Genomic DNA, 21310 nt, shown 5'->3' on the forward strand with positions numbered 1-21310 from the left:
GGGACTGATTGGATGGATTGGCTACGACGGAGATGATTGGGGTTCAATCATCGCGAGACACCGCACCGGCACTGTGGCTTGGATTTAGAGGACGAGGTCTTCTCGTTAACCACCTCTTGTTCTCCACGCCCACGACCTTGCTTGGGCGGATGCCATTCTGTGACCGCTGTCCTGGCTTCATCCTGCCCCCATTCTCTTCCGCAAAACATGCGTTATTCTCTCAATGGTTTTTGTTTTGGGCTTTCTTTTTTCTGCTTCAGCTTCCCTAATAATGCTTCCACCATTCATGTTACATAGGGCTTTTATTCTAGCTCCGTAGGCAGAGCAATGAGATTCTCGATAAGATCGCACGCCGCAGCATGTGACAGTCTCTGTTAATTATCCCTTACACCTCAGGAAAGCTACTCGATTAACTGCAAATAGGTTCCGTCGAAGGCTTAGATACGGCGTTGGATGGGTTGGTTTGCCCACACCCCGCGATGACACCTAGGATAGTGTCATCGACAGCAGCGATGAATGCGGCGCCGCAGTTGGGGTCACTGCATTCGATGTCAATATTATTTGCGTCATTCAAGATTGTGTATAGTAAGGACACAAGTCTCGTAAAAGGAGATATGATACTTACCTAGCACCACCACTTGCGTTGTTGAAGTAAGAGCAGATGTCATGAGAGAAGCAGTCTTGGGTGTAAGCGTTGCCCAGAGAACTTCCGGTACAGCCAGCACCACATCGACCATTGCACGAATAGCTGGAGCCATGACTCGTATCAGCACACGAACCCGCAAGGGGGAGGTGGAACGGCTCACTCTCCCGATCCCGCGCCATTGGCGCCGTAGTTGCTCCCTACCACACCCGTAAAGGTGCATGTCTGTCCGGTGCTATTCGTCCATTTGGCTGTTGCGGTCGCTCCAACTTTCAGACACGTAATATCTCTCTTTTCGAGCTCGAAAGGGAGAGCGGACGGTGCAGCCAGGGCCACAAGAGGGCAAAGCGCAAGTAAAAAAGAGACCGAAGGAAGCATGATGAAATTACAGACTGATTTATTATAAGTGCCAAGACGCGCTGAGAGTTAGGAGCCGGTGATGGATGCCGACTGCATGTGGAGAGAGGTTATTTCGCAACATCAAGGAGTATATATATCTATTTGTCCGAGCCAGGTACATACACGACGCTCAGTCACACGGGGTCCACGACGGGAACCCCGGCTCGCCGATCCACATGGCAATAGACCCTGATCCTGGATTAGCTGTGTTGGGCAACTGCATCGCGCTCTGATCCACGCGTAGGTTAATCTGCAGCCACCGGACTGGCCCAGGCGGTAGTTCGTCGAATGAAATGCGGGGTCAACACAATGGCGCAATAAGTTGCCATCGGTAAGGGATCAGTAGGTAATGCCATTGAAGGTTCCGGAGTCTTTTACGGAGAAACATGCCAGGTCTGGTAGCAACGGACGATGATCTCCCGCTCTGCCTGGGATTTGACGAGCTACAAGTATTGCCTGAGTGTCGGGGGGAAAGTTTGTCTTGTTGGAGATGGCCAAAGACACCAAGACATGAGTTGGCTTGAATAGCATGTATTGTGCCTCTCCTGTGCTCAATCATGCCCCGAGTCATTCAGCAGTACTACGGTCTTGCTCGTGTGCCGTCTCATCTCCTCGCGAAGCAAGTTCCACCAGCAGACATCCCGCTTCGATCTCGCGAACGGTATCGTCGGCCGACGCCCCAGATCGAATCCGTTCGAGAACCCGGTACGCTTGGCCCTCGGGCATGGATTGCATGACGGCGTAGAATCTTTCCAATGAGTCGTTGCGGCGGGCCATTTCGTCGTATTTTCTCTTCAGCGACGTGACGCGTGACTCGGATGGATCGGCATCGTACCGGCACCCGAGACCCTTTTCCATGCAACCGGAGCATTTGGGTCGGCCAGCGGAGCACTGGCACCAAGGTGTGTCAGTCCAAGGCAGTCCAGGCAGTCCGAGGTGGATGCTACGAAGACGGGAGCTGCAGTGAAGCGAAGTACCTTGATTTTGCGCCTCCTGCAGCTTTCGCATGCTACCGACATATTGCGTCTTTTCTGTTCCGGATTTGAAGATGGCTGGCGTAGGGGCTGCCCAGACGAGACGTCGTCGTCGAGTGACCTCTTCGGCCCGTGTCGGGACAAGAGGCTGTTACATGGCTATGGCCAGACTCTAATGCGGGACGAATTTCCCGATAACGACGACGTTTGGTCACAGGTGTTTTGCAAGAGACGAATATAGGGTTCATCATCTGCTGATGACTACGGGAAGACTGCATAACTGTGAGCATCCATCGTGTGCTCCGCGAACAGCGAGCGAGATGGTAAAGACGAAGCGACAATCCGATCTTCTCATGGTAGGCATTTGTTCGTCACAAAAACGTAATGTCACGGCTCAGACTCCGGACCCAAAGCTCCGGCGGGAACATTAACCAACTAGGGTGCATCACATGACCAAGATCACGTGGCTCCGGGCTAGACTTACTGTCCCTCTTGTTCGGTGGAGGAAGTCAGGCGTCGAAATCGTAGTGTAAATCTACACCTACAGATGCACCAATACAAGACAACGCCAAGTGTGGAGTGTTTTGAGTCTTTTGCTTACTTACTTCGCCTTGGACCCCATCTATTCTCCAGACAAACCATTCTCCGAGTCTCGCTGCCAATTGACCCATGAGAACATCAGGATCAGGAGCTCGGGTGGACCAACATCGGATACCGGCAAAATGCCAAAAAGTGCACCGGCAATTTACCCCACTAATGCCGCTTTGGGTCGGTCGCTTTCTGGCTTTCCCTACGGTTCATCTCATGTCTACACGTTCGAACGCAGTCCAACCCAGTCTTGCCGCCTTCACATTGCTAGGTTAACCCAGCATTCAAGTTAAGCCAAAGGCCTGAGGTTCAAGCAAGATGGCCTAGCAGTTGACGGTCAAATGGAACCAGCTTACTTACATTGTACGGAGTAGCTAGGTACCATTCATCAAGCCCTCCCTCTCTCTACGTTTCCCATCACACCAAGTTGACATCAACTCCAAACGGACATCTGACCCCGAAGCGGGACAACCTCCAGACTGCGGGTTAAGAATGCGACGCTGTTCACGCGAAAACCCCGCACACTCCTCCCGACGTCAAACTTCACAAGTTCACCTGCATCAAGTCATGGATGGCCCTAGCTCATCCCCTCGAGCTTGATTGAGCTAGACTGGGGTTGTCTACGGTTGTCCCCGGAGCTTCCCCCGCACCGCCATATGTCACCGGCAAGGATTTCTCCAGGTTGAGTTGTTTATTTGGCTTAAATGGTTTCTTTGCCCAGGGCCGGCCTTGGCAGCTTATTTCGCCCAGCCCACCCCACCCAAGTTTGCCCTCCTCGCACTCATAGAGTCCGCGCCCTGGGGATTTCGTTGAGCTTCCCAAGCCCGGCCACAACCTGGGAGGGTCTTGGCTTTGCGTAATGTCCAACGACTCTCAATGGCTCGGCTTAAGGTAGGTTCACCCCTCGGGACAACGCCAGCCGGCCTACATCGGCCAGGAGCCCTTCATTAAGTCACGAAGTGGGATAAAAAGGTCAGTGTCGCATCACGGATTTCGTATCGGTGGAAGGAGGGGGATGGGATCCCTGGCTCGCCCTCTCAATAAGCCTCAACTCCCATCATGCCGTTCGCAAAGCTCTTCTCGTCAGGCCTCCTGTTCGCATCCTTGGCCGCCTCCAGGTGGATCGTCCCCGGAGGCAGGTGGCATGACACCGAGGGCAACCTCGTGAACGCCCACGCCGGCGGCATCACCCTTGACAAGGACACGGGTAAATTCTTCTGGTTTGGCGAGTACAAGGTCGAGGGCCAGGAGGAAGGCGGCGGCGTCTCCGTCTACAGCTCTGACGACCTGGCGACCTGGGAGTACCGCGGCAAGGCTCTCGAGCCTGTCCAAGGCCACCCGTACATCTCGAACGACATGATAATCCAGCGTCCCAAGGTCGTCTTTAGTGAGCCGACCGGCGAGTACCACGTATGTTGAGCCCCCTGACGCAACCCCTTGACCATTCAGACTCGGGACGCTCGCTGACTGACTCCCCGCAGATGTGGTGGCACGCCGACAACTCGACGTACGGCCTCCTCCTCCAGGGCCTCGCCACGTCGCCCAACATTTCAGGCCCCTATACCTTTGTCGACGCTATCGCGCCACTCGGCAACTGGTCCCAGGACTTTGGAATCTTCACCGACTACAAAGACGGCCGCTCTTACGCGCTCTATTCCAACGGCGACCGCGTCGAGGGGCGCGACGTCTACGTCACGTCCTTCAACGACGATCTTACCAACGTCACCGAGGTCGTCCACCGCTTCGACAAGTACGACCTCGAGGCCCCGACCATCATTCAGACCGACAAGAGCTACTACGCCCTCATGTCCCACAAAACGGGCTACCGCCCCAACAACGTCGTCGCCTTCCGCGCCGACTCCCTCGCCGGTCCTTGGTCCCAGCCCTTCATGGTCGCCGACCCCTACAGCCGCACCTACAGCTCCCAGTCCGGCTTCTCCCTCAAGATCGACGGATCCGAAACGACGACCTACCTCTACCTCGGCGACCAATGGGACTCCAACTCCCTCTGGGAGAGCCGCTACATCTGGCTGCCCATCGCCGTTGACGATGAGAAGAAATCGCTACACGTCGAGTGGCATGACGTTTACGATCTCGACATCGGGACCGGCGTCGTCACCCCGATCAAGGGCACCACCTACTACGCCCACGAACCCGCCGTTGCCACCGTCGCCGGTGGCGCCTCTAGGCAGGAGGCCAACTTTGCCAGCGGCGGCTTCATCGTCACCGGTATCTACGGCAACGATAGCACCGTCACCTTCTACGGCATACAGGGCGCGGGCGAGCCCCAATGGGTTTCCTTCTACTACCAGAACACGGACGACATGGGCTTCGGTGACCAGCCCGGGGGCACCCCGGACCGCATCGGCGGCAAGTGGCAGCTGCGCCGCATCGCCTCAGTCATCGTTAACGACAACGAGGAACACGTCGAGACGCTCTTCCAGCGCGACACCCACAAGGGCATCATTCTCTCCACACCGCTGCAGCTGACCCTGGACGAGAGCGCCAACAACACCATCACCATTGGCGGTCTGTGGAACGGCTTCGACTTCAAGGGCGCAGATATTGATCGCATCGTCGTGTATCCCCCTGAGGGGGGAGCCCATCGAGTTCAAGAAGGGCGTTTGAAGAAGTCTTGATGATGAATGTAGAAAAAGACAGTGTTGTTAGCTACGAAATACGAACATCCTCCCCAACCACATCGTCCGTAATAGGCTCCCCAAACATGACACCGTGGATGTAGGCATCGCTGATAAGTACCCAATCCTCATCAGGCCCTTCTTTCCGGATCAAAGCTGGAGCGTAGCATTCTTGTAGTATCCAAACATCATCTCCCACCCTTGAAAGATCGACCACCAGAACTATGTGATCTTTTCCAGTAGCTGCAAACTGCCGGCAAAGCGACCTGGGTCCAGCTTTGGCTTTCCATTCTTCAAACATGTGTCTCTGTTCTTCTGAAAACCCAACTTCCATCTCTTCGACCCCCATCCTCTCGACCTCGCCGAATCGCCTTCCTCAGGTCACTCACCTTTGGGAAGAGTCCCGTGTCGTCTCTCTCGGCAACGCCATCGAACACTTCGTACTCGCTCTCGAGACAGTCGCATTTTGTACCCCCTTGAGCTGCCTCCTTTACTCTCTAGACAACCTCGCCGATGAGCCACGCGTTGAAACACGGGCCAAGCCCCGAGTGCGCGAGACTTCTGGGGCCATTATCCCGGATTAATGCTCGCCAGGCGGCCTCGACGAGTGGCTGCTTCGTGAGACTATACCTTGGCGGTAGGCCGGCCAGGATTGTAGTAAAGAGACCCAAGCATCCCTCTGCTGAAGCTTCGCGTCGTCTTACAAAGCTTGGTAAGAGTTGACGGCTTGGTTCCCCCGACAATAAAGCCTGGCCCCCTCAATGGTGACCCGTAAAGCCTGCAGAACAGCGCCTTTAGATGCGTCTAGGTATTCACGCCGGCATTGATGAGGTGGCCTCTTATAATTGGGGAACGATACATAGGCTGGCAACACCGGGGAGGGAGACAGACCCAGGGCGGCCATCATGACGGCGGCAGGGGTTTATATGCCATCAGTCACTACCGCCGTATGCCTCATTGTGAAGGAATTTAGAACAGAAGAGTGGCATAGCAATTCCCGCCCCACTCCCGCTTCAAATTTTCACGTCAAACTCTTGAGGAGAAGCTTTAGGTACTACCAGCGTGCGCTGTGGAGATAGCAATGACTGGGAATCATCATGTCCATACGTCCGTCTTGAACATGCATTGACATTGACTGTTCACTTTTAGAGCCCCAGGCATTTGCCTCGAAAATCAACCCGTCATCCGCTACTACAACAGTGTCCCGTCTTCAACGCCTTTCAAAAAATGAACTATCCTTTTTCCTATTCGTCCAGTTTACGAGGTGTGGACCTCCGTCTTGGAGATGGCCTCCGTCACCGCCTCGATGGCCGGGTCGGCCTCGGCCTTCTTCTCGCTCGACTCGACGGAGGGCGCAGCTTCGGCCGCCTTGGCCTTTTCGGCCTCCTTCTTGGCCTTCTTACGAGCCTTTTCGGCCTCCTTTGCCGCCTTCTTCGCCGCAGCCTTGGCGGCGGCCTCCTCCTTCTGCTTCCGCACCTCCTCGCCGCCAAAGGCATCCTTCCACTCCTCGACCTTGGACGCCGGGATCTGCGTGAAGAGGTGCTCAGGGGTTCCGAGCTTATGGCCAGGCTTGATGGCATCGGTCACCCAGGTATCGGGGATGAAGGGCTTGGGCTCGACGCCGAGCTGCTTCAGGATGGCAGTGGAGGTGTTGGGGAGGTAAGGGGCAACCAAAGAGGCGAGAAGGTCGATCTGGTTGAGGGCGAGACCGACGACGGCAGCGCACCGGTCGGGCTCCTCGGTAAGCAAGCGGTTGTCCAGCTTGTTGTCCTGAAGCAACTTGTTGCCGAGGCTGTAGGACTCGGATCAGCTTTCAATTCTAGGAAATTTGGGACAGGAGAATGGACATACGCTGAGATGGACATGATGGTCTGGAGGCCAGCCCTCATCTTGGTTGCCTCCATGTTGCTGATGTACTCCTTGAGCAGGGTGTTTACCTCGCCGATGTGCTTCTTGAGGTAGTCGTCGGTGTACTTTGTGTAGTCGGGAACGACGCCGTCGGTCTTGGCCTGGCAGAACTTGTTGACTCTCTGGCAGAAGTTGCCGAGATTCTTCAGAAGCTCGTTGTTGTTGCCGTCAACCATCTCTTGCCACATGAACTCGGAGTCGGACGTCTCGGGGCGGCGAGAGAGCAGATAGTACCTCCAAACGTCGACGGGCACACCGGTCTGCTGGACTTGGTTGCCAAAGACGCCGACACCCCTGGACTTGCTGAACTTGCCGCCCTCGTAGTTGAGGTACTCGGTGGTGGAGATCTTGTGCAGCTTCGTCCAGTTCTCGCCGGTACCGATGAGAGAGCCGGGGAAGATGATGGTGTGGAACTGGACGTTATCCTTGCCCATGAATTGGTACAACTTGACGTCGTCGGGGTTCTTCCACCACTGCTCCCACTTCTTGCCGGCAAGGTCGTCACCGTCGGTGTAGTTCTTGGTGATGGACACGTAGCCGATGCAGGCGTCGAACCAGACGTAGAAGACCTTCTTCGCGTAGTCCTGGCCGACCTCGTGGGTCGGGATTGGAACACCCCACTTCAGATCTCTGGTGATGCCACGGGGCTTCAGGCCCTTGTCGATCCAAGCCTGGGTGATCTGCTCGGCATTGTTGCTCCACGCGCCCTTCTTGCTAGACTCCTTGAACCACTTGACGAGCTCGTCCCTCAAGGAGTCGAGTCTGAGGAAAAGGTGTTTCGTCTTGCGCTTCTCGGGGGTAGCTCCGTCGAGCTTGCAGCGGGGCTTGATGAGGAATCCGGTGGGCTTCGCGGCAATGTCGTCCTCGGCGGTCGCGTTGGCCTCGGGCTCGGGCTCGAGGGGGTCAAGGAGGTTGCCGCACTTGTCACACTGGTCGCCTCTGGCACCGTCGTAGGCGCAAATGGAACAGACACCCTCAACGAAGCGGTCGGCGAGGAAGGACTGATGAGCCTCGACGGGGCAGAAGGGCTGGGTGGTTTCGCGCTCCTCGATGAAGCCATTCTTCCAGAGCTTGGTGAAGATGTCCTGGACGATCTCGGTCTGCTGGGGGGTCGGAGTCCGGCCAAAAATATCGAAGGAGATGTCGAAGTAGTCATAGATACCCTTGTGCAGCGCATGGTACTTTGCGCACAGCTCGGATGGCGTGACGCCCTCCTCGAGGGCCTTGGTCTCGGTCGCAGTACCGTATTCGTCGGAGCCGCAGACTGTGCAGAGAGGGTGGGTGTCAGCCGGGTCAAGCATGATATGCAAGCAGCGGAGGGCGGGAGGATCTTACCATAGACGGTGGGGTTACCGCGGGCGCGGGAGTAGCGGGCAAAGACGTCGGCGGACAGCACACTCCCGATGATGTTTCCGAGATGGGGCACGTTGTTCACGTAGGGCAGCGCCGAGGTGATGAGGACGTTGTTCTTGCCCTTGACGGGTAGGATGGGATTCGGCGCCATATTGCAATGATTCGTGTGGTCAGAATCGGGATCGGTCGTGATCGAGGTCGTGTGCAGGAGAAAAGAAAATGTACCGCCGTTGTACAAGGGGAGAAGAGTCACAGAGAGTACGAAGAAAAGGTTCAGCAATAATGCGCCGCCGGTTGGTGTGATTCCACCGCCTTTGACTGACGCGAAAGCCACAACCCCGCACTATTCCCTTTTGGGATGAGGGGCATGGTCAAGGGATCCTCACAGGGAAGTACCTAGTGTACATAGGTAGACCTATGTAGGTAGGTCGGTACCGGGTGGTCAAGGGAGCCGGTCTGCGCCGTGTAGGTAATCCGAGTATCAAATTACCTATCGGTTGTCCGGTATAGAAGGTTGATGGTTTCAAATCAAAAGTCAACTCCTATGAATTTGATATGGGCTAATGATAAGAAAACGGCGAGTGTACTTTGGATCAGCTTGTCCTCCCATCAATCGCAATCCCTCTTAGAAGCCCTGGAACATATAACAAATATACCGGATGACTTGATCCGTATGTATCGCGGCATTAGGCAGTGTGAGATGTAATTGACAAGCCCTGCTCTGCAGTCCATCACATGCTGCTACTTCAAGAAGCCATCGGTCCTTACCCCGGATTCTGATTCTTACTTATCATCTGGCCTCTCACCGACTTCCACTGGCTCGGGCAAGCCTCAATGGCTTTGACTCGCCTCAGACTCACCGTTGGCCATCCGACCTTTGTTTACGCTCGGATGGCATTCAAACCCGGGCTAGTCCAAGGCGGAACTGTACTTACGTTGCTTAACTCGTCGAGTTCCAGGGCGTAGCCTTGACCGGCGACTTTTCTCGAGTCATGGGTGCCCGGAGAGTTGTATTCTAGTGAAGTGGCCAGCATGCCGGCCTAGTCTCTACACGTGCCTGAGTGCCGGGGTCTGGGAGCCCGGCAACTCAAAATGAAGCCTGACGCTGAGTGGAAATGGTCGCTTTTTTTTTGTTTTTTCGTCCGAAACAGCGGTGGACTCGGATGACATTTTCCAAAATTGGACGACCCGTCGCTAGGTAGGTGTTGTGGATGGCAGTGCGCGAGTATGAACCTTTTTTCTCTTTCTTATTCTTTTCTTTTTCTAACTTTTTGGTTTCGTGACATTCTTCCCCTCATCCATCATCTGCACAACGCCCACCCCTCAGTCCCCAAACGGTGCGAGATTCCACACGTCGACGACGCCCGTGTACCGCCCGACGGCCATGAGGTTGCCATTCGCCGAGAAGGCCGCCGCCGTGACAAGCCCGTCGATGCCCGCCGCCGTCCGCACCTCGGCGAGCACGTGGCCCGAGTAGACGTCCGAGATGTCCATGCCGTCCTCGGTTCGGCACGCCAGGAACCGGCAGTCTGGCGACACCGCCAGCGGCCACCCTTCGGTGCCCCGGACCTTGTTCAGCTCCCAGCTCGACACACGCCCGGCCTCATGCTCCCACGCGTACACGGCCCGCGGCCACACCGACACGACGATCCGCCCGTCCGGCGACACCCCCAGCGCCCGCGCCCCCGCGTCAATACACGCCATGCCGTCCACTTCCATCCGCCGCAGCGTCCGGCCCGTCCTAGCCTCCGAGATGCGCACCGTCCCGTCCCGCGAGAGCGTCACGAGGTCTGTCCCGTTGGGCATGAAAAGCACATGCGTCGGCGGCGCGTGGTTCATCACCCCGGCCACCCTCTTGGTCGGCGGCATCCCCGGCGGGCTCGCTGCCGCCTCGAAGACGACCACAATCCCCGACGGGTCCGCCGCCGCGAACATCTTGCCGTCCCCGCTGAACACCGCTGGCCCCGCCACGCCGTTGAGGATGCACCGCACGCCTTTGCCCTCCTCGCCAGCGCGTAGCTTGACGCGCCACTCGCGCTTGGCGCCGGCGTCCTTCTCCACCACGGCCACAAGCTTCCCGTCCGGGCTGAAGACGACGACGGGTGCATCGGTGCCGATATCGGAGGACACTTGCCGCGCCGCCGGCGCCGCTGGGGGTCGGGGGGCGAAGTCCCAGAGCTTGGTGCTCGAAGGCAACGCTGTGCCGGCGTTGTCCTGGGAGGTGGCGACATATCCCTTGGGGCTGATGGCGATGGCCGTCACGGGGCCGTTGTGGCAGAGTGTGCGGCCCAGGTTCCTGAGGCGGAGGATGGAGGGGGGCAGGGTGCCATCGTGAAGGTGGAGCGAGCGTATCGACCCCGAGACGGACGGTGCCCTGGCCGTATGCGGATTGGGTCTGGACGACGGCGATGACAAAAAATGGTCAGCCGTTCGTGTGTGTGTGTGTGTGTGTGTGTGTGAATTGTGATGTGTGGTGTGGTGCGTGCAGGCCAAGACTCACCTCTCCGCGATCGCCTCCTCGTAGGTCGGCATCTGATCGTCAGCCGACGAGCCATTGCTGGCGTCCAGGTAGGTAATCGTGCTCATAGCGGCCATCAATCAGATAAAGCACGCACGACGCACCGAAGTAATCTCGTCATTGGTGAGTCTCGAAAAAAGTGAGTAGACTCATTGGAGTAAATGAGATGGAATTGAAGTATCCGTAGTGTATCCGTAGACTGGTTTTATCCTCCGGTCGTCTCGGCGTTTCTTGGGATGTCACCGCACAGCCGCAATTTTCGCTGAGCTACCAAGCTACGGAGCTATAATGGGCTGTAGCACGGACCATCATCGTTGCTTCAGGTCCGCCTGACCTCCCGGAGCTACTGTTTTTCCACCCTCTTGACCATGACGAATAGGTCCATCAGGGTTCCCATCGCGCCAGAATGAGACGAACAAACAGTCTTGACGTCCCCCCTCCAGCTTCTCCTGCTATCTTTTGTCCTCCATCGCTCTGTGCCATCTTGTAGCAGCTCTCTGTTTCACTGCCTCCTCACTCTTGACTGCCTGTGAATCATGGCTCCCAACACCCCTCAGCGCATGAGGATGGGCCTTACCATCCCCAGGCTGTATCGCGTCTTCTTCCTCGGCATCGAGCCCATCTCTGCCCTCGTAGGAGCCTACTATGCTTATGCCAGGCCCGACGACTACCTGCAACTCACTCACGCCGCTTCGAAGCCAGACGTCATCCCTCAGGGGACATCCATCGTCCTGTCTCAGCTCGCGAACCTCTACCTCCTCTTCGCCCTCAACGAAGCTCTCGTTCTTCGCTCGACGTCGGACCTACGCGTGTGGAAGACGGTCCTCTTCGTCCTCCTCGTGGCTGATATCGGTCACCTCTATACCGTGCGAAGCCTCGGCCCAGAGGTCTACTACAACTTTGCCAAGTGGAATGCCATCGACTGGGGAAATGTCCCCTTCGTCTATCTTGGTGCCTCGATGCGGATCGCGTTCCTCGCAGGTGTCGGGTTGACCCGCGGCCGAACACAGGTTCAGAAGCAGCGATAGAGCAGCCATGGCGGATACGACTCTATGTAACGGGGTTGTGCGCCCGAACGTTGCACCAAGCCTCGAGAGTGAATTCCTGAAAACGTTGCTACCGAGGAACGAAGACTCAACCAGGATGAAGTCTCGAATTTGTGCCACCTGCGACTAATAACGGGACGACGAGACAAGCCGCACGGTCGAGGGTCCAAACAAGCCAGACTAGATACCGACATGCTGGTCTGGCTGGCCCCTCTGACTGGCGTCACACTTCCCTCGATAGGCTGTATATGAGCAGAATGTTTGGAAGTACGTATGCATCGGCCCTGAATGGTGGCTAGGGCCAATTGCTTGACACACAGGTCTTCGGGGACGTTTGCCGAGATGCAGCGAAATAGCGATACCAATTTAGCGAGGTTAACCCCTCCTCGTCAACCTTCTTCTTTTTGGCCCAGGCCCAGTCCGATGTTATCTGCGATCGTGGACTGTCGAGTACCGAAACGAGAACCTCGGGTTCTGGTTGGTGGGAAGTTCGGCACCCTGCCTCGGAAAATCCCCCGGACAAAATCCTTCCACCCAAACCCCCTGGGGTAGCCACCTCGAATCGGGTGGGTTCTGCGGCGCAATTGGCAGGCAATGGTGGGGTGTCACCGCGGGGCAGCGCGGCACGATTCCCAGACCTATGTGTATGGAAGAGAGGTGCACGGGTTGGTGGATGAGAGGATATGATGGACAAAGATGCGGATCCAGCAGTGTTGCGGCAGAGAAAGCAACAGTTCAGACAACGAATTCGCCATTTGAACATTTTTACTGCGGCCATACAGCATCTCGTTTGACCGGGCAGCTGGATGCGAGAGAAGCCATCATCACGTCGTCGCAAGAATAAGCAGGACACCTGCCTCCTTCTCACTTGGTCCTCCAACACACGCCTAGCCTTGGGCAAGGGTCTCGGCCACTCCCATCCTTCACGCATACGCATGGGATGGTATTGCGGCGCGACGTTAGCCCCTCCTCGAGTGTTGTGCCCCTCACCCTCAAGGATGAACGCCCTCCCCCCCCCCCTCCCCCATGCGCAACGCCGGAACAAACGAGAATGTGGGGGGTTCGATGACAGCCCTGGGATTGCCAGAGTATTTTATACGCTGCCGTCCCCTCTGGCCGTCTCGACATACCTTCGATCCTTCGATCCTTCCCTCCTCCCTCTTCCCACCCGTGCTGTCCTTTCACGACTTCACATCTGTCCTTCTCTAAGAAAAGAGTTGACCGATCCTCCAAGTACCTTTTTTTTTTTTTTATCCACGTCCGATCACGGCTAGACAACATGTCCATCCCCGAAAAGTTCACCGGCTTCCAGGTCAACAGCGCCGAGACGTGGCAAGACTTCAAGAAGCAGGAGTTCGACCCTAAGCCCTTTGGCGACTACGACGTCGATATCAAGATTGAGTGCTGCGGCGTTTGCGCCAGTGACGTTCACACCATCAAGGGTGACTGGGGCGCTCAGCCGTACCCTTTGGCTGTGGGTCACGGTAAGCATGCCTCCCCGCGACCTTGGCTACTACGAGGGTGTCTCGGGCTAACAAGCGCGTGCCAGAGATCGTCGGCAAGGCTCTGAGAGTCGGCCCCAAGGTCACCAAGATCAAGGAAGGCGCCCGCGTCGGCGTCGGTGCCCAGTCCTACGCATGCCTCGAGTGCCGTCAGTGCAAAAACGACAACGAGACGTACTGCAAGCACCAGCTCGATACCTACGGCTCAACATTCCCCGACTCGGGCGCCATCTCGCAGGGCGGCTACTCGTCCCATGTCCGCACGCACGAGCACTGGTAATAAGATGCTAAACCATGCATGCCTTGCAATCGGTAACAAAGACTGACGGATGACAGGGTCTTCCCCATCCCCGACGCGCTGCCTAGCACTATTGCCGCGCCCATGTTGTGCGCTGGCCTCACTGCCTACAGTCCCCTGGTCAGAAACGGTTGCGGACCCGGCAAGAAGGTAGGCATCGTTGGCATCGGCGGCATCGGTCATTTTGGTATCATGTTCGCCAAGGCCCTTGGGGCTGAGGTCTGGGCCATTTCGCGGTCGCGGTCCAAGGAGGAGGACTCGCTCAAGATGGGCGCCGACGGCTACTTGGCCAGCGGCGAGAAGGACTGGAACAAGGAGCACGCGATGACGTTCGACCTCATCCTCAACACGGCCAACTCGTTCGAGGGCTTCGACCTGTCGGCGTACCTCAGCCTGCTCGACGTGCACGGCAAGTGGGTTTCGGTCGGGCTCCCCGGCGGCGGCGGCATCACGGTCCGCAACCAGGACTTCCTCCCCAACGGCTGCTTCATCGGCAGCTCCCACCTGGGCAGCAGACGCGAGACGCTCGAGATGCTGCAGCTCGCCGCCGACAAGGGAATCAAGACATGGGTGCAGGAGGTCCCCATCAACGCCGACGGCCTGCGGTCGGCCATGAACGGCATTGAAGACTCCAAGGTCCGCTACAGGTACTGCTTGACCAACTACGAGGAGGCCTTTGGCCAGTAATGGTGATTGTGGAGGATGTAACGTGTATAGCGAGGCTAAAAAAGAAGACCACTCGATGCCCTGTATCATTTTGCGTATATGCCACGGTGATGACACGCGTAGACATGACGGGCACTGCGGCAGTGCAGCCACCACTAGAGCCCCTCAGGTGCCAGCCAGCCTGTGACACTTGGGAGTGACTGTGTCGTTAGGAGTTGATGCATTCTCAAAAGTTCCTTGTCTCTCTACAGCAGCAGCAGCTCTGGCGCGAAGAGGTACTGATTAGGTAGAATTGATCTAGACTCATATAAGCTCTAGCCCAGTTCACCATATAACCCAATATGCAGCACCACTGGCCTGTGCCACATCTCATCTCAACCTCTTGATACGGTACAAAGTACGGAGTACGTACCGGATACCGCAGAGAAACTGCCCGAGCAGACTTCACTTCATCAAGATATGGTTGCATAGGTGAAGGGCCTTGGTTGGAGGTGCTGTCAGCTGGTGCCTTGGCAAGCCGAGGTGAAAGTCGTCGCCGGCAGAAGCTCTACAAACATGATGCGAGGCCATTCGATGACCACGACGTTTAGTCGGGGGTGTGCGTGCAATCCATACCCATACACATGTTTCCAGTGCCGTCATGTAATGTTGTCAACCAAAGCTTGGCCGATGTAGCCACGGCGAATCGAGTTTCCCCGGAACGCTCGCTGCCCGGTACATACAGGTAGGGGCAAGATAGCTAGCAACTCCCTACCGAGGAGTGTACACTAGGTGATGATGAGAGTGCCTTTGTCTGCGCCCCCCCCCCCCCCCCCCCCCCCCCTCCTCGCAGGTTGTTATTATCCGCCACGTGTTGTGAATGTAGTCATTTTGTTGTGCTCCAACTGGTGGCGTGAGCGTTTCTTAGCCTGTTCAAGCTTCTTCGAAAGCCCCACGTTTGGTGGCTGGCTTGCTGGCCAACGAAGACGGTGAGGTACACAAGCAGCCGGGGGAGACTAGTCTGGGGTGGGATGAGATGGCCGAGTCTGCTAAGGGGTGTGTGGTGTGGTGTGGTGTGGCAGGTCATCTCGGATGTCAGTGATGCCAATGTGACGGGCGTGTCGGAATGGGCGAGGCGCGTCTTGACCATGGCAAAAGTCTGGGCAGGGGTTTGCAATCACGGTGAGACGGGTCAGAGTCGAGTCTCTTGTCTTTGTTTCTTCCATTTTCCAGCCAGCCATAGGCATAAGCTGGGTAGATTCTAACGCCAGGGCGATGAGTGACAGCATCCCCGGGGGTAGTAGGCACGTAGGTACCTAGTGTACTCCGTACGGATAGATAGAGTTTGGAAGCACCGGAGGCACCCACAAGGTTGCAGCGCAGCAGCCCGGGGTGATGGATGGGGACCCGATGGCGGAACAGGGGGGGGGGTAAGGAGCATGTGCATGTGCATGTTCCGTACTCCGTAATGTACCGTGTATGTACTGCGTGCATGTCCAGGGGTTTACTCCGTAGATGCAGTGCACAGCACATACTGCACGTCTCCACACGGCAGTGGTGTTTGTTGATGGGGCGAGATGATGGAGAGAAGGGGCAAAGAGGCGAATCCATCTCTCTGGCAGATCACGAGACTGACTGTTCCAGGCCCAAATTGGGAGGTCCAGATGGAGGGTTACACGATGCTACAGTCGTAGGCAGAGGTGAGTTTCTTATGTACTCGACCACTCCCAGCTACTACCTACCTACATTGTAGGTAGGTAAGTACCTTTTGGATACTTAGTGAGTCCGTTCCTACGGATACAGCACCGGGACGATGCGCATGCAGTGCAGGCTTTGGCGGCCGCAAGTACTGTATACTTTCTTTCTGCGGCAAAAACGGTGGGCATGGAAGTAGCTCGACTTGGACATCGACACACAGTCGCTGAGTGCAGGGTATTTGCACCGTAGCAATGCTGTGCAGGCAGGTACAAGCACGATGCTAACTTGGATAGTGTACGGATACAGATATGTCTCTTTAGCATTAGCATATCGACATTAGGCCGGCACATTACATCGTGATCCGTCCGTGTTTAGACTTTTTTTTTATTTGGTTTTTTCTTCTGCCATGTGTGCCTCGACTGGCCCAGGATGTAAACAATGCGACGCGGGGGGGGGGGGGTCACATCTCGATAGCAACCACCAGGCTTACTATGGTATTCTGTCTGCAGATACACCACGGATACGCTACCCGGCCCGGAGAGCAACAGAAAGGACGTCCTTCTTCTCACGAGCATGCATCTCAACTTACTGTCATGCGCTGTTAAACAGACAGACATTCACAGTTCTGAGAGACGACGATTCCCAAGTGGCCGATCCCCGCCGGGTCTATACCAAGCGCGACGCACCTTCACAGGTTCGACTCGACACCGGCAACCAAGGGAAGAGAACAGACCACGGCCCGTCTCTCGGTCTCTCTCTTTTTTCTTCTTCTTTTTCTTTTCCGTCTTCTTTCTTTTACCCTGTCGCTGTCTGTATCCGTGTCTGTGTCTCTGTCTCTGTCTCCGTCTCTGTCTCTGTCTTGGCTCGTCCGTCTCTCCCAACATTGTTCTCTACAACGGCCCATCACTTTGGACTAGGTAGCCGGTGGCTTGCCGCCCCTCCACTCCCCCGCCAGTACCTATTTCCCTCCCGGTCTCTTACTCTTACTCTCTCTCTCTCTCTCTCCCTCTCTCTGCGGCCATCAACGCTTTTCCGTCAGAAACAGGCCAAAACAAGTCCTTTCCTTGCTTTTCTAAACAGGGTCTTCGCAAACTTTACATCAACATTACTCGAACCTGTTGCCCGTCCATAGGTGTCTGTATTGTCATCAACACCGACACCAGCAACCATAAGGGGGCCAGCCGGCGATCTGCGCTCACATACACACCCCTGTCGACCGGTTCTCAAACTATTTGTTCCCCTTTGCTTTGTTCTTAAATCTTCTTTGTTGACTCGCGTGGTAATTAACGCCTCTGCGCCTCGTCGTACATCTTCCCGCCGAACTCCAGTCCTCTTCCGGTCCTCTCACCCCATTATTGTTATTATTATTATTATTATCATCGTCACTATCATTATCCACTTTCAGCTTCCTCTGCCGTAAGGATATCTCTCCTAGCCAGGCGGCTTTGCATAGTCGAGTGTCCACCGCCCTTTTTCTTACATCCGAACCCAGCCCCAATTCGGAAGAGCCCCAAACAAGCCGAGCTGTCTCTTTCTCCTTTCGAATGAACTCTGCAAGGAAGAACGGACCCTGAAAAAAAAAAAAAGGTTGGAAAAGCGAGCCAGACCGGGGGTGTGGACGAACTCCCATCGACCCTTGATGCCCCCCATAGGCCAGAACTGACCAATCTCCAGCACACCCCAACCACCAGTCACCCACCACCCAAACATCCATCATCCATTTCTCTTACTCCCTATCTCTCTTACCTTCTTTCTCTCTCTCACCTTCTTTCTCTCTCTCACCTTCTTTCTCTCTCTCACCTTCTTTCTCTCTCTCACCTTCTTTCTCTCTCACCTTCTCTCTCTCTCTCTCCCTCTCCCTCTCTAGCTTCCTCAGGAACCTCAGAGGCAAAAGACGGCCGGCCGACTTCCGTGATTGATTCCCATTGCCGCTGCCCCTTCCGCCACTGCCGTTGCCTGCGACCAAGGATCAACAAGCCTACAGCGATACTGCAGCCCGATTTGATTCTTCCTGCACAACGTCCCTCCCTAGCGTACCAGGTCCCTTTCTCGTCCCTCCCCCCCCCCCCCCCCCCCCCCAGCCTGCGCCCTCCGACTGGCTGCTATCCTGCCATCTAGTGTAACCCCCGTTATCCACCTGCGGTGGCCTAGCTTAGCCCAGCCCTTTTGGTGGGGAGACCGCCGAGACAGTGCCGTCCGTCTTGACTCCTGCGCGTTTCGGGCACTCCAGACGAGACTCAGGGTCTAGGAAGGGGGAACAACAGTCTGGCAGAAGAACAACAACAGGGATAAGCTCGGACGACAGGTAATAACCAACGAACCCCCCTTGATTCCATCCCACTTGACCCGACTTTCTTTTCTTTGCTTTTCCTCTTTCTTTTTTACTTATCTGAACAATCGAGCCTTTCCGAACCTCATCGCTGACCATGCAATGATCGCCAGCTTGCTCGTGCTGTCTTGCTGCCTCACGACCCCGTCCCGAACTCCCCTTTCTCTTCCTCGAAAGCGCGCCACAGTCGTGCCCGACTCCTAAGCCCACGTCCACTCCCGGACGACTTCGACCACGACTTCTCTGCAGCGACCTCGATCTCGACTACGACTTGGACGCCCTACCTAGCCGTCGACGGCATCAACACTCGCCATGTCTGGACGCATCTGCAACGTCTCCGAGTGGGCACCCACCCAGGAGGCCATCTACGACGAGCCCGCCTCCACATCTGCCATCCAAGAACAGGACGGCCCCGACGGACACGTCAACACCAGGTCCTCCTTCCAGGCACACCGCCTCCGCAGCCTGAGTCTCTCGCTTCCATGGCGGCGCAAGTCATCCATCCATCATCTCGACTCCGACCTCCCGAGCCACTTGGAAGAGCTCTCTCTCGAGCGATCCCGGAGTCATGACGGCCCTGGCGACGATAACCCCTTCAGTCACACACACGACACGCACCCGGCAGGACACGGTAACGCTAGCATCAAGGGCATATTTCGTCGCGCCTCCATCTCCCTGAAGGGTATGGTCCATCACAAAAGCCACTCTCTCGGCGGCGCCCATGGCCTTGGCCTGGGCCTCGAGGAGGTCCATCGCCATCATCATCACCACCAGCGCCCTGGAACTTCCCATGCCCACTCGCCTTGGCACCGGCTCCGTCAGGCCACGAGCTTCCGCCATTCCAAGTCATCTCATGGCCACGACACAACACACAGCGATGCCTTCGTTGCTGAACACCCCTTCTCCTGCTTGCCGCTCCCTGGCAACGGCAGTGAGCCGCCCGTCATTCCCTACCACACCGGCGGTGCTGCCAAGGCGGCGGCGGCGGCGGCGGCGGCGCAGAACCAGGCCGTTCACAACAAGTGGCTGTATGCGTCGCCGGATGACTTCACCGACCACGAGAGCGGCATCGGCATCACGGTCACCGGTGGTGACTCGGACGTGGGGGACGCAAACATCAGTCGTGTCGATTTCATCGCCCAGCTCCCTGTCGAGCTTGCCATCCAGGTCCTCGCCCATCTCGATGCCACGGCTCTTGCTGCCGCGAGCCGTGTGTCTCGCGAGTGGCAGAAGATGATTGAGAACCAGCACGTCTGGCGAGAGTCCTTCTTGCGCGAGAAGACGGGCACATATGCAACCAGTCTACCAGTTCAGCCAGGCACCGGCCAAGGCGTGCCGTCCATCAGCCCCGACGTCGACTGGAAGCAGATATACAAGGCCAAGGACGAGCTCGACCAGCGATGGAAGGAAGGCAAGGCGAAGCCTGTCTATCTGAACGGCCACTTGGACAGTATCTACTGTCTGCAGTTTGACGAGTAAGCGCATCCACTCCCTTGGAAACCACACGACCAAATGGCTAACATCCGGGCTAGGACCAAGATCATCACCGGTTCCCGCGACAAGACGATCCGAGTCTGGGATATGCGGACCTTTGAGTGCCGTCTGGTCATCGGTCCTCCCGAGGTCGTCAACGACGTTTCCCTGCTGCTCGACGACGAAGGGAACCCCGTTCACTATGCCACCCTGCCCGATAATCAGCGTGCTAACCCGTCGATGCCCGCAATGGTGTCCTTCCCCACGCACCACAAAGCTTCGATTCTTTGCCTGCAGTACGACGACCGCATGCTGGTAACGGGCTCGTCCGATTCCAGCTGCATCGTGTACAACGTCCGCTCGGGCTACAGACCGGTCCGCCGTCTTCAGCACCACACCGCTGCCGTGCTCGACCTTGCCTTTGACGACAAGCACATCATCACCTGCAGCAAGGACATCACCATCTGCGTCTGGGACCGCGCGACGGGCACTCTGCTCCGCCAGCTGCGTGGGCACTCGGGCCCTGTCAATGCCGTCCAGATGCGTGGGAACACGATAGTATCATGCTCCGGCGACTTTCGCGTCAAGCTCTGGAACATTGACACGGGCAAGAACATCCGGGAGTTTCAAGGCCACACCAAGGGCCTCGCGTGCTCCCAGTTCTCGGAGGACGGCCGCTATGTCGCCTCGGCCGGCAACGACAAGGTCATCCGCATCTGGGATGCCAACACGGGCGAGTGTCTCCGCGAGATGAAGGCTCACGATAACCTCGTGCGCAGCCTGCACATCGACTCGGTCAGCGGCCGTCTTGTCAGCGGCAGTTACGATACGGACATCAAGGTCTTCGACATGGAGACGGGCCGCCAGTTGCTCGACTTCCCGCGGTGGCACGCTAGTTGGGTACTGAGCGCGAAGAGCGATTACCGGCGAATCGTCAGCACGGGTCAGGACCCCAAGATCTTGATCATGGACTTTGGCGCCGACGTCCCGGGCATCGAGGCCCTGGAGAGCGGCGGGGGTTGCGCGATAGATGGCGGATACATCTAGATTTTCACGGAAGACGCATCGCATCGCATTGCATCGCATCGCATCGCATCATCCTATACACGCTACATAATACGCTAATACCGAGAGCGGCATGGCTGGACCGCCCTCATTGACGACTTTTGTTCATCACGAGCCGAGATGTGGATGATGGATAATAGGCGGGTAGACTTGACACAAAAGCACGAAGGCGGGGGGGGGGGGGGGGGGGGACTATTTGAAGACAAGAGACCCCCTTCCACAGAGAGGCAGG

The 21310-nt window shown here is 56.7% G+C and overlaps 8 protein-coding genes across 8 annotated transcripts; 4 read left to right on the forward strand and 4 right to left on the reverse strand.

The window, feature by feature from the left end:
* Positions 1 to 409: 409 nt before the first annotated feature.
* Positions 410 to 1021, reverse strand: GLRG_07931 (uncharacterized protein; the record flags this gene model as incomplete). The annotated part of the gene is made up of 3 exons (XM_008098616.1): positions 410 to 539; positions 626 to 748; positions 807 to 1021. The coding sequence occupies 3 exons, from the start codon at positions 1019 to 1021 to the stop codon at positions 410 to 412; spliced, it is 468 nt and encodes a 155-aa protein (XP_008096807.1).
* Positions 1022 to 1609: 588 nt separating this feature from the next.
* GLRG_07932 (uncharacterized protein) lies at positions 1610 to 2050 on the reverse strand (the record flags this gene model as incomplete). Its single annotated transcript, XM_008098617.1, has 1 exon — positions 1610 to 2050. The coding sequence occupies one exon, from the start codon at positions 2048 to 2050 to the stop codon at positions 1610 to 1612; it is 441 nt and encodes a 146-aa protein (XP_008096808.1).
* A 1613-nt stretch (positions 2051 to 3663) lies between these two features.
* Positions 3664 to 5243, forward strand: GLRG_07933 (glycosyl hydrolase family 43 protein; the record flags this gene model as incomplete). Its single annotated transcript, XM_008098618.1, has 2 exons — positions 3664 to 4014; positions 4086 to 5243. The coding sequence occupies 2 exons, from the start codon at positions 3664 to 3666 to the stop codon at positions 5241 to 5243; spliced, it is 1509 nt and encodes a 502-aa protein (XP_008096809.1).
* Positions 5244 to 6500: 1257 nt separating this feature from the next.
* Positions 6501 to 8655, reverse strand: GLRG_07934 (methionyl-tRNA synthetase; the record flags this gene model as incomplete). Its single annotated transcript, XM_008098619.1, has 3 exons — positions 6501 to 7035; positions 7095 to 8415; positions 8487 to 8655. The coding sequence occupies 3 exons, from the start codon at positions 8653 to 8655 to the stop codon at positions 6501 to 6503; spliced, it is 2025 nt and encodes a 674-aa protein (XP_008096810.1).
* A 1172-nt stretch (positions 8656 to 9827) lies between these two features.
* On the reverse strand, positions 9828 to 11099 carry GLRG_07935 (ribosome assembly protein 4; the record flags this gene model as incomplete). Its single annotated transcript, XM_008098620.1, has 2 exons — positions 9828 to 10878; positions 11005 to 11099. The coding sequence occupies 2 exons, from the start codon at positions 11097 to 11099 to the stop codon at positions 9828 to 9830; spliced, it is 1146 nt and encodes a 381-aa protein (XP_008096811.1).
* Positions 11100 to 11558: 459 nt separating this feature from the next.
* GLRG_07936 (uncharacterized protein) lies at positions 11559 to 12050 on the forward strand (the record flags this gene model as incomplete). Its single annotated transcript, XM_008098621.1, has 1 exon — positions 11559 to 12050. The coding sequence occupies one exon, from the start codon at positions 11559 to 11561 to the stop codon at positions 12048 to 12050; it is 492 nt and encodes a 163-aa protein (XP_008096812.1).
* Positions 12051 to 13347: 1297 nt separating this feature from the next.
* GLRG_07937 (alcohol dehydrogenase GroES-like domain-containing protein) lies at positions 13348 to 14555 on the forward strand (the record flags this gene model as incomplete). The annotated part of the gene is made up of 3 exons (XM_008098622.1): positions 13348 to 13552; positions 13618 to 13846; positions 13907 to 14555. The coding sequence occupies 3 exons, from the start codon at positions 13348 to 13350 to the stop codon at positions 14553 to 14555; spliced, it is 1083 nt and encodes a 360-aa protein (XP_008096813.1).
* A 4297-nt stretch (positions 14556 to 18852) lies between these two features.
* GLRG_07938 (WD domain-containing protein) lies at positions 18853 to 21060 on the forward strand (the record flags this gene model as incomplete). Its single annotated transcript, XM_008098623.1, has 2 exons — positions 18853 to 20015; positions 20073 to 21060. The coding sequence occupies 2 exons, from the start codon at positions 18853 to 18855 to the stop codon at positions 21058 to 21060; spliced, it is 2151 nt and encodes a 716-aa protein (XP_008096814.1).
* Positions 21061 to 21310: the final 250 nt, after the last annotated feature.

This window comes from Colletotrichum graminicola (genome assembly GCF_000149035.1).
Source record: "Colletotrichum graminicola M1.001 genomic scaffold supercont1.35, whole genome shotgun sequence".
In the NCBI taxonomy this organism is placed as follows: Eukaryota; Fungi; Ascomycota; class Sordariomycetes; order Glomerellales; family Glomerellaceae; genus Colletotrichum; species Colletotrichum graminicola.